The sequence below is a fragment of the Ascaphus truei genome, chromosome 10 (assembly GCF_040206685.1).
Source record: "Ascaphus truei isolate aAscTru1 chromosome 10, aAscTru1.hap1, whole genome shotgun sequence".
NCBI classification, from domain to species: Eukaryota; Metazoa; Chordata; class Amphibia; order Anura; family Ascaphidae; genus Ascaphus; species Ascaphus truei.
In genome coordinates this window covers 29009131-29025644 of record NC_134492.1, presented here as the reverse complement: position 1 = coordinate 29025644, position 16514 = coordinate 29009131, and the positions used below count along the sequence as shown (strand labels likewise).

Sequence of the window (16514 nt, the reverse complement as noted above, 5' to 3'; positions counted from 1 at the left end):
TGGTACCGGGCGCTTCTAATAGTGAACTAATTACAATTTAAAGTGATACAAACGTGATATATAAATATGAACTTCAAAAAAAATATACAAATAAATATAGTGAATAAAATATCCTTCACCAAATGTGAAAAAATATATAAACAGCAGCTCTACACCCTTAAAGGACTGTCCAGGTCCAAAGTTCTTGCATTGTCTTCCAGGTGGGGGGTGCGCTCAATTCTTGAGATAATATGCAGGGAAAAGAAGTGGAAAAAATAATAGTGCAGACCATACAAATAGTATGTGCAAACAATAGTCTCTAAATAGGTCTCACTCACAATAAATGGATAGGTAACAGACGTGTCAGAGATCCTTCTCTCTCTGACTGGAGCCCTTGTATAATAGAAGCCCTCTCATAATGGTAATGTCAGATCTGTGCATCTGGTGGGCTAGATGGGTCCATAAATGCTGAGTGTACCTCCCGAGGATATGATAAAGAAAGAGAGCACACAATGGTGTAGTACATAGGGGTATAATGTGGCACAAAAACACACAGGTAATGCACTCACATTTGTACAGAGATATCGGTCATTGGAGAGAGCCGTAGGTGACTCGTGGGGAGACGCCGCTGGTATTATTTGTATGGTCTGCACTATTATTTTTTCCACTTCTTTTCCCTGCATATTATCTCAAGGGGTAGTAGCCTAAATGCTGTTTCTATGTCTAGTTTAGGCATGATGGTCCCCTTGCCACAAGACCTGATTTTTCCAATAGCGTATTTGGCTGAGCCACCATTGGGGAAGGAAAGGGTTTGAAAGCTCTATACACTATCATTTCATTTAGGAAGAACTCAATCTTGGTCTGCTAAAACCCTGTCACTTGACACGCAACCATCTAACTCCCAGTCATGTGACAGTCAACCATCTAGCACCCAATCATGTGACAGTCAACCATCTAGCACCCAATCATGTGACAGTCAACCATCTAACTCCCAGTCATGTGACAGTCAACCATCTAACACCCAGCCATGTGACACTCAACCATCTAACTCCCGTGTCATATGACAGTCAACATCTAACACCCAGCCATGTGACACTCAACCATCTAACTCCCAGTCATGTGACACTCAACCATCTAACACCCAGCCAAGTGACACTCAACCATCTAAAACCCAGCCATGTGACACTCAGCCATCTAACACCCAGCCATCTAACACCCAGCCATGTGACACTCAACCATCTAACACCCAGCCATGTGACACCCAGCCATGTGACACTCAACCATCTAAAACCCAGCCATGTGCAATCAGCCATCTAACACCCAGCCATGTGACACTCAGCCATCTAACACCCAGCCTTTTGATACTCAACCATCTAACTCCCAGCCATGTGACACTCAACCATCTAACTCCCAGTCATGTGACAGTCAACCATCTAACACCAAGCCATGTGACACTCAACCATCTAACTCCCAGTCATGTGACAGTCAACCATCTAACTCCCAGTCATGTGACACTCAACCATCTAACACCCAACCATGTGACACTCAACCATCTAAAACCCAGCCATGTGCAATTAGCCGACACTCAGCCATCTAACACCCAGTCATGTGACACTCAGCCATCTAACACCCAACCATTTGATACTCAACCGTCTAACATCGAGCCATGTGACACTCAAACATCTGCCAGTCAGTCAGCAATGTGACATGTCCTCTACCATTTTTACCAGTCTTTTGCAACACTTTGTGTAAATCTACATTTATTTCCGATTCCATGTTAAAGTGAACACAGCTGTAATGGGTGACTTTCTTGGCATAGCCACATACGGAGAAGGAGCGGCTCAGTGAGTAAAGACACTGACTCTGTACACAATAACCCTGAGTTTGTAGCTCCTTGTGACTTTGGGTAAGTCACTTTCTCTCCCTGTGCCTCAGGCACTGAAAATGTAGATTGTAAGCTCATCTAGGCAGGGACTGTGTCTGCGTACGATGCGCTGTACTGTAATTGTGAAGCGCTTTGGTTCCCATTGGGAAAAATGTGCTATATGAAATAAAGTTGTTGTTATTATTATTATTATTATTATTATTATTAATACTAATAAGACTCTTTGACTTGGTGAGGATCCTCATACATGATCTGAAAGTCGTTCAATGCTTTAGTATGAGGTACTAGAAGCCTTATTGGTCCTGGTGATAGATGTCACATGGTCTACAGAACTTTCCCAACTTCACAGGTCTTCTTCACGTTTGTACAGAGCTTTCCAAACTTCACAGTTTTCTTCTTTACATGCACAGAGCTTTCCAAACCTCACAGGTCTCTTCTTCACATGTATAGAGCTTTACAAACCTCACAATCCTCTTCTTCACATGTACAGAGCTTTCTAAACCTCACAGGTCTCTTCTTAATGTGTACAGAGCTTTCCAAACCTCACAGGTCTCTTCTTCACGTGTACAGAGCTTTCCAAACCTCACAGGTCTCTTCTTCACGTGTACAGAGCTTTCCAAACCCCACCGGTCTCCTCCTCTTGTTGGTCCATTTAATCGTATCACAATTTACAACAAACCCTAGATGAACTAATACCACATAATAAAAATGGACCTGCGATTTGATGGCTACATGTATTATGTTGGGGAGTGTCCATTTGATGTCTCACTTGCTAGCCTTGTTCTGGAGCAATCCTGACTGGTCCCAACACGGACCAATCTAATAATGTGTCATTTTCCAAGTGCTTCTGCGCAGTATTAGAATGTGGAGACAGACTAAAAGGTGGCTCAAGGTAACAATGTATGACATTATCCTGGAAAGATTCCCAGCGCCTGCATCAGAGGCTTGTTGTCATTTCACCACTAGACAGTGAGTTGTAGGAAACAAAATGCTTTAATCCTCCACAAATCTGAATAACAGATAATCTTTCCACTGACCATGTGATCTGGTCTTTCTACAGCAATCTGAAACTGACCTAAATGCTGCTAATTCTTCCTGCGTGCTTGTTGCACACAGAATACAGATAGATATACGGAGTCTGGAACTACAGGGGTGGGGATATATATATAGATATATATATTTTTATGCATGTATTGCGTTATATACAGATATAGATATACCTGTATTGTATTATATACAGATAAATAAACATGTATTGTATTATATACAGATGGATATACATGTACTGTGCTGGATATAGATGGATGTACTATATATAACTAATTCCAAAGATATATATATATATATACAGCTCATCCCTGTTATAACGTGATCCGTTACAACGCGAATCCGCTTATAACGCGATGCAAGCGTGGCTCCCATTTTCCGTATCTATGAATACTTTACAACACGATTATTGGTATCTTAAATACTTTATTGTACAATGCATACAATTGTACATTATTTCTAACGCGATCCGCTTATAGCGCGATGTGATTCTTTGGACCCCAAGCGCAGCGTTATAAGGGGGTTGAGCTGTCTATATATATCACACACACCATGTATTGTATAGAAAATCTAAACATTGCACTGCCTTGCCTACAGATAGCTGTATATGGCTCTGCAGTGCAGTATATATAGAGTATGTTGTGGGGCCTCTCCAGCACTGAAAACAGAAATGTTCATTATCACTGAAAATGATTGTTTTCCTCTGTCCCCAAGGAACATGTTTCCATCGAACCTCGTGGAGGCAACTTTCAAGCAGGTAAATCAGGGACTCTATGTAACCGTGAGCGATGCTTACTGTAGTATCAATGTATCCTGCTGCTTTGTATCAGTTCTAGATACTGTATTTATCATAATCAGAAACGAGGAGTAAGGGATGAATTAATTCATAAAAAAGTGTAATGGGATTGGTTATTTCTTGGTTCCTGATTTTTCTGTTTTTAGAACTATTGAAATATTTCACTCTTATTTGGCACTGGTTGCCTTAAAAAAATGGCTGAGCTATGTCAACCTTAAAATGGGCAATATAACAGTCTCTAGAGGACACAATGTTAAAACTTAGACATGGAGTTGTGACCTTGGAATCTGAGATGCTTCCTCCTGTGTTCTCTCAGTACCGCACCAAGAACGTGCCCGTGGTGAGGTCCGGGAAGACGGCTCCTTCTGAGAGTATCACACACCGAATCCTTATCTACGGGATCCAGGATGAGAATGGATCCCACATCCAGAACTTCGCCCTGGACATCACCCCCTCCCCGGATGTCATCTACAAGTCAGAGCCTGGCACCAGCGACGGCATGAACGTGCTGGGCATTGTCATATTCTCTGCCACCATGGGTAGGCCGTAGATCTATATGTAACCCCACTATTTTACCGTAGACTTACACCCGCGGCTAAGGTTGGGGCCTGAGTCCTCCTTCCTTATACTATTACTCAACAAGTGGCCGTAGGTCAGATAAATGAAAACATACCACAGTGATGTAAATAACACATGAATATTTTATAGCGTAGTTATCTTGGCACACAAATGACATGTGATCCCCAAGTGGGAGGATCCTTCATACATACACAGTATACAGATATAGCTAAACACTTCCGTCTAGACGCTGTACAGGTGTGTACCCGTGTTTCTCCCCGTAACCACCCGGCCCTGTATATGTACTGCCACACCATTGGAGCTATTAGTGTTTGAACATAGTAGTCCCGTGCTTTACAAAGGCTTCGGTACTCCTTTACTTGTCTTGTGCTGTGGATCTCCTTTAGTTGCTACTCACGCCCCCCGATTTGGGGTAGACAAGTGGTCTGCACGGACTCCACTCCTGGAATCGTTCTGCTATCTGGTTGCCCAGCTTCCGATGAGTTGCACTCCTCCCACACTGTCTCCTGATCACTCCTAATTGCCCTGAGGACCCTAAGGGTCAGCGCCGCACTGCCAGGGACCATTATAGTCTCCTTCTAGTCCCTCCTCCCTAGAGTCCAATGTCATTGACTTAGGCCATGTCAATAAATAATCACATGCTGAGCACACCTTGGAGAGGAGCCAGGCAGGGGGCAGTGTATCTGTATCGGGGTTACATATATATTACTTCCTACTGTAAGGCACAGAATCATGGGTGGAAGTTACTACCCTCAGAGTCTGTGGTAGCAAATAGAAACATGGAAACATACAAATAGCAGACAAGAACCACTTGTCATACCTACTCTGCCCGCGTTCCTCCCTGCTGTAAAAGACCCTTATGACATCTTTGCTTTTTTTCATACTTAGAATACCTTTGTTTATAGCCCAAGCAGGTTAGAATTCCTGTGTATATATAGTAGATCTTGTTTAATAAAATAAGCAAGAGATACTGTATCCTGAACACGTTTAAAAACCAGAGTATTGATCAGATCTGATTACTATTTACTGTAGTAAGGAAGGAATAATTTTCCCTTCATAGACAGGATAGGTAAAGGTTGTTCTTTTTTTTATTGCCGTTCTCTGCATCATTGGTACTATAAATATAGGATGAGTGTTTCACCAAATAAAGTACAGCAAAGGTTGAACTTCGTGAACAGATGTCTATTTTTTCATGCTAAACAACAATGTTATTTACATCACTTCCTGTTGTAAAGCATGTACTCATTTACATCAGATCCTGTTGTAAAGCATGTACTCATTTACATAACTTCCTGTTGTAAAGCATGTACTCATTTAAATCACTTGCTGTTGTAAAGCATGTATTCTTTTACATCACTTCCTGTTGTAAAGCATGTACTCATTTACATGACTTCCTATTGTAAATCATTTACTCATTTACATCACTTCCTGTTGTAAAGCATGTACTCATTTACATCACTTCCTTCTGCCTTGTCATATTGTTTACCGACTTTTGGGGCATCCAATAGGAAATCCCCCATGACCGCTCTCTCTTCTTGATCCCAGGATGATTCCATTAATTGATCCTCATTATTTTACATGCACGTTCTTGCTGGGCTGTAAAAGTGTAAATTGATGAACTCTTCACCATATATCTGGCTCGCATCATGCCTAAATGTATTACCCGTTCAGCCCCAGTACTGGTCCCTGTGACACTCCTCCGTTCAACTCCGTGCTATTAACGTGACGTTATGAAAATCATTAACAGGCATTATTTTTCCCTGAGGGGAACGCATATCAACAAAGCCAATTATATGCAAAAATCAACAGCTGTTATATATAGTTACATAGTTACATAGTAGATGAGGTTGAAAAAAGATATGTCCATCAATTTTTGGCATTCCATGTAATGATGTTCGAAAGGCATGACAAAGAATGGAAGTTGAACTGCCTTATCGTTATATTACATATGGAGTGGTTGGATTTGGTGCCATGTTCATAGTAATTTAGCTATTTACCTGGATTGGTCTCCTTTGATGGAGGTAGAATGTATGCAGTATGGTGAAATGACCTATAATAACCCAAAAGTTGAAAAGGGTTACGTCTCATTGGCATAGCCTTAACACCACGCCTCCCCATCGCCTGAACATCTCTGAGAAGCAGAGTTCACATTCGCGCAAGCGACAGGCGTGCGCCATGTGCACGCGGTAACTATAATCTCAGCCTTACTGTATCAGAACTGTGTGTAAGGCTGCGTCCATGGTACCTCAGACCGCTGAGCGAACAAACTGCCTTAAGGCAGTGTTCACGTACATGCGGTGTGCGGGGCGGAGGCAGGAGGGGGCGCGATGCGCGAGAAATCAGTTAAAACTGATTTCTCGCGCGACATGGTGGTCACGTGAGCGGTTTGCCCAATGAGGGTGAGCCAGCTCCGTGACGTCACTGGGAACGCCCCCAGGAACGCCCCCCACGGCCCGAGTACTATGGTCAGGGAAAGCACCCGCTTTCCCTCAGCGCGTCTCCGCACGGGCTGCCGCACTATGTCCGCAGCCTTATGCATGAAATTGGCATCGCCGTGTTAAGTTAGCACTGCCTAGCATTAGCTTCAAATACATGACTTGCGTTATGAGTGTCTTACCTAAAGGTGGCGTTACTCCCATCCAGACCCCAAAATATGTGTTTCTCCCTTACACACACATCTCTGCGTCAGCTATCAGGGGTCTCTGTGATGGGCGCTGTCAGGAGGAACATCTCTTGCATATCATTAGCAGTCACGGCTCTGTAGGACAGTGGGAACGCTTTCACTGGAATCCAGATTGGAGGACATTGTCAACAGTGTTTTCCACCTGTGACGTCTACTTGCAGGCCAGTGGTGTCCGGAGTCTTCCTTCTTTCCTTCATACAATCCACCTGAAGCAATCTTACAGCACAGTGAATTCAAGTGAATGAGCTGTAAGGTGCGTTCCAGTGCCTTATGGGACAGCACCACGTAGTAAATATGGGCCTCTGCTTCTTGCAGGTATAATGCTGGGGCGTATGGGCACTAGCGGGGTGCCTCTCGTCAGCTTCTGCCAGTGCTTGAACGAATCCGTCATGAAGATTGTGGCTGTCTCCGTGTGGTGAGTTCTGACCTCGCTGTGTGATGTCATTGTGTGCCCTGCTGTTTATAACCTGGGGGGGGGGGAGGGGTATTTCAATGGTGCATCATTCTGCAACGAAACAACAGCTGCTTTGAGTCCAGAGAAAATCTGTGCCATATCCGAACGGTGACCGACAGTGACGCAGCCGTGGGAGCAGAAGGGTGTTGGGGGACCCTGTAGTTCAGCATATATTAAAGTGCCATTAAAAATAGCGGTACTGTCTCTACACTGAGGATTTTTTCTGAGCTTGATCTGTGCAATTTTAAGATTTTAAGAACATAAAGGGAGAGAATCCTTTAATCAAATCGTTTCTCTGTGTAAAGAACAGTATCGAACACTGACATTTGTAAAGAGAAATTCAGTGTCTCTGCACCCTACTCTGTGATCACTGAGTTCACGTACCTCCTGTTCCTGCAGGTACTTCCCATTTGGTATCGTCTTCCTCATCGCAGGGAAGATTCTGGAGATGGATGACCCCACGGCCATTGGGAAGAAGCTGGGGTTTTACGCCATCACGGTGGTGTGTGGCCTGGTGGTGCATGGGCTCTTCATCCTCCCCATCATGTACCTCTTCATCACCAAGAAGAACCCCATTGTCTTCATCCGAGGGATCCTGCAGGCCCTGCTCATAGCACTGGCCACATCGTCCAGGTATCATACTGAGGATACAATGTGTCACTTTACTGGACAACGTTTCCATCACAGGGGGGTCTTCATCAGGGCTAAGAACTTAAAACCATGTCTTGTAAGATCCGTCATCCAGAAGTTACGTTTGGGAAGAACATGGGTATATGTGTAAACCCTACTGAAGGTAGATTTAAAGCCCAGTAATACTTGATAACTGTGTGTGATTATATATCGATATATAAGCTGGAGTATTGCAGTGCGTGTGAATCCCACTCCATTGCCAGATAGTTAAACCAGGGACACCATGTAGGGGACAGGACGTGACTGGGGTTGCCAGGTGTCCAGTATTGAATCGAACTGTCCTGTATTTGGACACTGTCCAGTAAAAATTTCGAAGTAATTCTGGACATGTATGTGTATACCGGTATTACTTCTCTGGACATTGTGACCTGACCGGCTTGGGGGTTTGGTGGGGGGGCAGGGTTTCCCTGAGCAGGGAGAGGACAGGGCTATTGCTAGGGGGCTAGGTAGCTTCCTCCACCCTGATTGGCTGCTGCTGAGTAATGCAGCCAATCAGGAGTAGGTGTTAGGAGCCTGAGGGTGGGGCCAAGGAGAGGAGGAAATGGCATGGAGCAGAGAGAGGTGAGAGGGGTGGGTGTGTGTTTCTCGAGCACGTCGCACCTTTCACCATTGTGTTCAGTATTTTTGGAGAAGCCGCCTGGAAACCCTAGACATGACTGTTACTCACGTCTCCCTCTTGTGCTTTAAACCAATTAATAATTATGGTGGAAGATCGTCTTTTATCGTTTGCCCCTTGAAGGTCCCCTTCCACACAGTGACAATTTGTATTAATCTGGTTCCTTCTCTACCCTGCTCACACTAATTGTGAAACTCTCCATTAATTTGTATTTTTAGAGATATATTGGTTTTCAGAGCCTCCTGTGTGGGGCTCGGCTTTTCCCTTCTAACAGATCTACATATTTTACTAAAATTGTAAATAAAATCATATAATCGGCATTTACATCTCACTGATTTTCCCCATTGTAATGTTTAAAAATCAATAAGCTTTCAGGGGTCTGACTCCCGGACCCAGTAATCCCACTGATTAGATGCCACTCTAAAACCGACCTGGTGCCGCAGAGGGCTTTGTAGTGTCCTTGTATTGTCACATGTCTAGCGATACTCTGCTGCACTCAGTGATGGGTTACCATAAAGTCTGGTTTAGATCTGCTGCTTAGTCTTGCAACAGTTACACTTGTCACCATTAGAGGGCACCTTTTCCTACTTGTGTGTTACTGTATCAGAACTGTGCGTAACGCATGAAATTAGGAGGCGGGGGTATATGTTTAACATGTTCTATGTTTATATGTATATGTTTAATTGTATCACATGTTCTATGTTTACATGTCACATTGTGCTCGGCACGGGATCTCCCGGGCACTCCGTGTGACGCACTCTGTCCGTGTCTCGCCAGCTCCGCCACTCTGCCGATAACATTTAAGTGTCTGCTGGAGAATAATCACATCGACCGACGCATCGCCAGGTTCGTGCTGCCCGTGGGAGCCACCATCAACATGGACGGAACGGCGCTGTACGAAGCGGTGGCCGCCATCTTTATCGCCCAAGTGAACAACTATGAGCTGGACTTTGGGCAGATCATCACTATCAGGTCAGCGGGTCCATGTGACGTGTCTGGGAACACTGGAAACCTCTGTATTTCACGTGCAGTCTGTGGGGGGGGGGGGGCTTTGGGGGGAGTGGGTGCATCACATACAAAATAGGTATTATACATACATTACCATACCTACCTAGGGGAGACTGCAGCACTCCCACTTCCAGACCCCAATCCCCTACTCCCCAGTCTATGGTTGCCAGGTGTCCAGTATTGAACCGGACTGTCCTGTATTTGGACACTCTGTCCAGTACAAAATTAGAGGTAATACTGGACATGTATGTGTCAGGTATTACCTCTCTGGACGTACGTAGTGACCTTTCCGGCTTGGGGGGCCGGAGGATTTCCATGAACAGGGCAGGGCAGCTGTTAGAGGGCAGGGCAGCTTCCTCCATCCTGATTGGCTGCTGCTGGGTAATGAGAGTGGGGCCAAGGAGAGGACGAAACAGCATGGAGCGGAGAGAGGTGTGAGGGTCTCGACCGTGTGTGTATGTATGTGTCACGAGTGCATCGGACCTTTCATCACTGTGTCCAGTATCTTTGGAGCAGCTACCTGCCAACCCTACTCCCCACACCCCCAAACTCCTACTTCCAGCCACCCCACTTATTGCTCCCCCGCTACCTTACTTCTAGCACAGACCCACCCCTAATTCCAGCCACACCCCACAACCCTACTTCCAGCCCCCCCCCCACTTCTTGTTCCCCCCACAACCCTACTTCCAGCCCCCCCCCACTTCTTGTTCCCCCCACAACCCTGCTTTCAGCCCCCCCACAACCCTACTTCCAGCCCCCATGTCTGTGTATCAAAAAGAGCGTTTTTACGACTCAGTTGATGTTAAAAGAGGCATTTTAATTCTGCAGAGTTATAGGAAGCGAGTATATGGGGCAATAGGAGAAGTATAGGGAGCAATTATATCTCACGTTACATAGTATGAAGCACAGAACATTGTATCGCACATGTTACATTTAATCTGATGTGGTACAATATATTTGTAGTGTTACATGGTATCTCATGTTAATTTAATTCATTGTTTTTTTTCTTGTATAGCGCTGACAGTGTACACAGCGCTGTACATATCATTTTTGCAGGCACAAGTCCCTGCCCCATAGCACTTGCAATCTATGATTGATTGACAGGATAGGATATGATTTGGATTTAAATTGGAGGATATCTCTCCCCCTCCAGGCCAACCTGTGGGACAGGGTGGGGATAAAAGCAGGCGGGGGGGATATGATGATACACGGCGGCCCGCCAGAGTTAAGCAGATGAGCTGCCGGCAGAGGAGTTAGGAGGTGCATGAAGGCCGAGCAGGACGGCTGGGGAAGGGGCGCGCTGTAGCAGCATAGACACCGGAAGTAAGAAACACTTTGCTCCTCCCCGGCTGTCCTGCTCTGCCTCCGTACAACTCCTAACAGCTGCTTCACCCGGGCGGGCCAGCGCCGCGGACCATCATCTCCCCCCACCTGCCTCTATCTGGGGAAGAAGAGAGAGATGGTCAGCAGGGCCACAGACAGGGGGTAGCGCAGGCCCCCAAGAGCGCTTTGCCCGGGCTATAGCTACGCCCCTGCCTGGGGCACAGGGAGATAAAGTGACTTGCCCAAGGTCACAAGGAACTGACACCGGGAATTGAATCAGGTTCCCCTGCTCCAAACTCAGTGTCATTGTCATAAGAGTCAGTGTCTTTACTCCCCGACCCGTTCCTTAAGCCCTGTTGCCTTGTATCTCATATGTTACATGATCACACATATGTTACATTGTACCTTTGTATTACTTTGTATCTGGCATGTTACATACATGTTGCATGGTACCTCACGTGTTACTTTGTATCTCACCTGTTACATGGCACCCCATATGTTACGTCGTACCTTGTGTTACATTGTATATTACGTGTTACTACATATCTCACGTTACCAGGGTTGCCGCCTTCCGATGAGTAATAACCCGGAGCCTTTTTTGACAACGGGATGCCCTGTGGCGCCGCGTTGCCATGACAACGTGACATCGCATGGTGTCGCGATGTCACGTGACATCCCGTTGTCATGGCAACGCGATACCATTTGACGGCGCAGTGCCATCTTGACTGGACCATGCAGGGGATGATTCCGCCGCAGGTGACGGTAAGAGCCGAGGCCCCGCACCAAACATCCCAGCCGGCCCTGCACTAACCCGGAGCCCGGAGATACCGAGCCGGCCCTGCACTAACCCGGAGCCCGGAGATACCGAGCCGAAACCCGAAGTCTCCGTATCAAACCCGGAGTCATGGCAACCCTGATGGTATCTCGCGTGTTACCATGTGTCTCACACATTACATGTTATCTGACATGGTGTCTGTTACAGTGTATCTGACATGTTACAGTGTATCTTGTGTGTTACCATGTGTCTCACACATTACATGTTATCTGACATGGTGTCTGTTACAGTGTATCTGACATGTTACAGTGTATCTTGTGTGTTACCATGTGTCTCACATATTACATGTTATCTGACATGGTGTCTGTTACAGTGTATCTGACATGTTACAGTGTATCTTGTGTGTTACCATGTGTCTCACATATTACATGTTATCTGACATGGTGTCTGTTACAGTGTTACAGTGTATCTGACATGTTACAGTGTATCTCGCGTGTTCCGTCTCTCTCCCCCAGTCCTGTTTTCTGGAAGTAGGAATAACGACCTCTTTGCCCTTGTCTGACAGTATCACAGCCACAGCGGCCAGCATCGGTGCTGCAGGAATCCCCCAGGCCGGCCTGGTCACCATGGTCATTGTGCTCACTTCGGTTGGCTTACCTACTGATGACATCACTCTAATTATTGCAGTTGATTGGGCGCTGTAAGTGGGATGTGTTTCAGTGTTGTACAACAACGTACTGTATGGCTTTTCTTCAAGTTATGGGGTCTCTGACTCTCCCCAGTTATGGGGTCTCTGACTATGCCCAGTTATAGGGTCTCTGGGGGTGGGAGGGGTGGGGGGTGGGTGTGGGTGGGGGTGTGTGGGTGGGTGGAAGGATAATCCTTTTATTCATAGGACTGGTTTTCTTGGTCAGGGACAGATTCCGGACCATGATAAACGTGCTGGGGGACGCGCTGGCCGCCGGTATAATGGCGCACGTGTGCAGGAAAGACTTCGCCAAGCAGAGTGATGAGGTAAGAGGAGATCAATCACATCACTGAGCGCTTGGTAACCACCTGATTATATCCTGCATGTGTGTACAGCACGGAGCGGTATGTACCTGTGTATATCCTGCATGTGTGTACAGCACAGAGCAGTGTGTACCTGTTTATATCCTGCATGTGTGCACAGCACGGAGCGGTGTGTACCTGTGTATATCCTGCATGTGTGTACAACATGGAGCGGTGTGTACCTGTGTATATCCTGCATGTGTGTACAACATGGAGCAGTGTGTACCTGTGTATATCCTGCATGTGTGTACAGCACGGAGCAGTGTGTACCTGTGTATATCCTGCATGTGTGTACAGCACAGAGCGGTGTGTACCTGTGTATATCCTGTATGTGTGTACAGAAAGTTGTACCTGCGTATATATGTGCAGATATACACAAAGCTTCTGTGGTTGTATGTGCAAATATACACGGAGCAGTGTGTACCTGTATATATGTATAAGTATATATATATATTTTTTCCGTGTAAATCGCTGACCGTCTACCTCCTCTCCTCCTCTATCTTCCCCTTTTCACCTTCCACTACCCCCTCCCCTTTCCCAACCCCCTCCTCTTTTCCTCCCCTCTCTTCTCTTTGCCTCTCCCCTATTCTCTTTCCCTGTGTTCTCTACACTTTATCCCTTGCCTCTCTTCCCACCTCCCCACGCTCCTCTCTTTCCCTCATCCCTCTCATTTCCCCCTCCTCTCCCCCCCCCCCTCTCTCTCCCCCCCCCCTCTCTCTCCCCCCCTCTCTCTCCCCTCCTCTCTCTCTCCCCCCCCCCCCCCTCTCCGTCTGGCTTTTTTCTATTTTTACTTTTGCGAGTTAGAAAAGGAAAATCTGGAAAGTATTTGACTCCGGACTCGGTTCTCAGGCGCTTTTGTTATTAACTCTTTCTCTCCCGCAAGGCCATTTTATGGCGCGGGATGTGAAAGGCTAACCCTAAGAAGCTGTAATGTCTCATGGGGTTGGACATAGAATGGTGCGGGAGGGACAGGGGTAACCTATTCACTGCCAGAGTTATACGTCATGCACGGGAAAGGGTTAATATGCCCTGTGTATAGAACAAATTATAAGGGGGGGGGGGTAACAGGGGGCATTTCTGGGGTACGGATTACATGGGAGGAGGTGAAGCAACTGGTCTTTGAAGTGGCTTTGTGATGCCCAGTGGCAGTGTCTCGCGTGCTGACACGAGTGTAAGCTCTTCAGGGCAGATAATTCCTGAAAGCACAGAGAGGAACAGAGGCCTGCGCAAGGCCTTGCCCTGTCTCAGACCAAAATCTCCCACTTCTGAGGTCAGCGCTTTACCTACTATGCTCCTCTCCTATTAGGAATGTCTGTGAGAAGAGGAAACAAAGTCCCAGTCCTGTGTGAGCAACTGTTGGAAAAGCACTTAGCCAGGTCGCGCCTTATACTGAAAAAATAAAAAACAATTACAGACTTAATCAGTATTTTTGCTGATCTTTCTCAAATCCGTTATTTCCTCTAAAAACTGCTGTATAATTCAGCGCTGATCCCTGCGACCTTGGAGATGCCTGCGACCTTGGAGATCCCTGCGACCTTGGAGGTCCCTGCGACCTTGGAGTCACTAGATAACTCTGACTTTCCTTCCCTGGCAGCAGTGTGTGTTGTAAAGTCTGCAATTGCATATTGTGCCCTTGTGACTCAATTGGAAAAGCAATTTAAATCTAAATTATATCAACATATTGTAACGGATTCAACATCTATTAAAAACAATCGAGAGATTGTTGGATGGCTAAGTGCTTTCACTTGTTGAGTTGCTAAGTGGGACTGCAGCTGTAAGATCCGTGCTGTGTCCTGCAGGTTCCTCTGATTTGTGAGACGAAGAACTTCAGCATCCATCAGATAATGGCGTACCAGCGGAACGGCTGCGCGAGGAGCCCGAGCGGTCACCACATCGCCTCCTGCACACCGGACATTCACCGGCCTGGGCCCTCGGACAAACCCACGGGCAGAGACCACTGCACCATCGAGATCAGTGAGCTGGAGACCAACGTGTGACCTGAGGTCGCTTCGTACGTGCAGACCGTCGCGTCCCACCGCTGGAATAAGAGATGTGCGGAGATGGAATGGGACGGATGTCCGGCTGTGTCACCAGGAGAAGTGCCTGTCACATGGTGGAGGACAGGTCAGACCCGCGGCCTGTCCCTTTCTTACAGCGTGACCTTGGAAACGTGTCTGGTGACATCTTACCTCCGCTCGACTCACCATTAAAAAAAAAAATGTCCCCTTTCATGTGACCACCAAAAAGTCCTTTGCTGCTGTTTTTAACCCTTTTTGTAGTGGAATTTTAAAGATATCAATGGCTGAAAATGTGCCTCCCCGGGGAGTTAAAATAGCTGCCGTCAGTCCCACTCACACAAGACAAGAGAGGTTGACATGGTAACAGCTGATGCTAGGGAAATAATAAACAGGTGAAAACTGCAAACAATGAAGATATCCTTTTCTTTTTAAAGGTAATATCAGATCAGCACAACATGAACAGGTTACACGAGGGCAGGAGGGGTCATCTCCAGCCCTCAAGGGTCAGCAACAGGTCAGGTTTTAAGGATATCCCTGCTTCCGCACAGGTGGCAAAATCAGGGGCTCAGTCAACCACCGCGCAGGGTCCCGGCTGCCTGTTAGGGGGGAGCGCAGACGCTGCTCAGAAGCAAGATAAGATGCAGGTTGGGGATTCTTCAAATGCTGGTTTCTTTAAAGAGAGCTGAAGCCCATTCATTTCTGCTCCGGGGACTCCCTGCTTCCAGAGAAGGCTCCATAGAGGGTGCCGGTAGTCGCTCGGCAAGCAGGGTTCATGTAATGGCGGCGTTTCAAAGCTACCGCGCCCTGCGGGCAAATAGGAAGCCGTGATGTCATCAGGTGCGGCTTCCTATTGGCCCGCGTGACGCGGGAGCTTTACATTTTGCACAGATACCGGCGCCCTCTTTGGAGGTCTGTATCTAAGGAAGCGGGGGGGGGGGTCCCCGGAGCTGAAATTAACTGGGTTCAGCTCCGGAGATCTCCCGCTTCAAACCTGATATATATCTCTCTCTCTCTCTCTCTACCTCTTTCTCTCTGCCTCTCTCTCTCTGCCTCTCTCTTTCTGCCTCTCTCTCTCTGCCTCTCTCTCTCTGCCTCTCTGCCTCGCTCTCTCTCTGCCTCTCTCTCTCTGCCTCTATCTCTCTGCCTCTCTGCCTCTCTCTCTCTGCCTCTCTCTCTGCCTCTCTCTCTCTGCCTCTCTCTATCTGCCTCTCTCTCTCTGCCTCTCTCTCTCTGCCTCTGCCTCTCTCTCTCTGCCTCTCTGCCTCGCTCTCTCTCTGCCTCTCTCTCTCTGCCTCTATCTCTCTGCCTCTATCTCTCTGCCTCTCTGCCTCTCTCTCTCTGCCTCTCTCTCTGCCTCTCTCTCTCTGCCTCTCTCTCTCTGCCTCTCTCTCTCTGCCTCTCTCTCTCTGCCTCTCTCTCTCTGCCTCTCTGCCTCTCTCTCTCTGCCTCTCTCTCTCTCTAAACAGATTTTCCAGCCTGTGGCTCAGTACAAACACGGCACTCAGGGGGGTGGGGGGGGGACAGTTTTAACCCAACATTTTATTGAATTTTGGATTTTCAGACACACGACTCTCAGCCCATAATAAGGATGAGGCCTCTATGTCCGGCTGG

General features: G+C 47.0%; 1 protein-coding gene across 3 annotated transcripts in view; it reads left to right on the top strand.

The window, feature by feature from the left end:
- SLC1A7 (solute carrier family 1 member 7) overlaps positions 1-15312 on the top strand; it is a 30851-nt gene extending 15539 nt beyond the window's left edge. Inside the window, exons 3-10 of one of the 3 annotated variants that reach the window (XM_075616358.1) lie at positions 3626-3668; positions 4024-4246; positions 7285-7384; positions 7823-8056; positions 9507-9701; positions 12401-12535; positions 12756-12849; positions 14685-15312. In XM_075616358.1, coding sequence (XP_075472473.1) covers positions 3626-3668; positions 4024-4246; positions 7285-7384; positions 7823-8056; positions 9507-9701; positions 12401-12535; positions 12756-12849; positions 14685-14882 — 1222 coding nt within the window. In that variant the 3' untranslated portion in view covers positions 14883-15312. Of the gene's footprint in view, positions 1-3625; positions 3669-4023; positions 4247-7284; positions 7385-7822; positions 8057-9506; positions 9702-12400; positions 12536-12749; positions 12850-14191; positions 14586-14684 lie in introns of those variants that run through there. The other 2 variants (XM_075616357.1, XM_075616359.1) reach the window with 2 other exon arrangements.
- The last annotated feature ends 1202 nt before the right edge of the window (positions 15313-16514 follow it).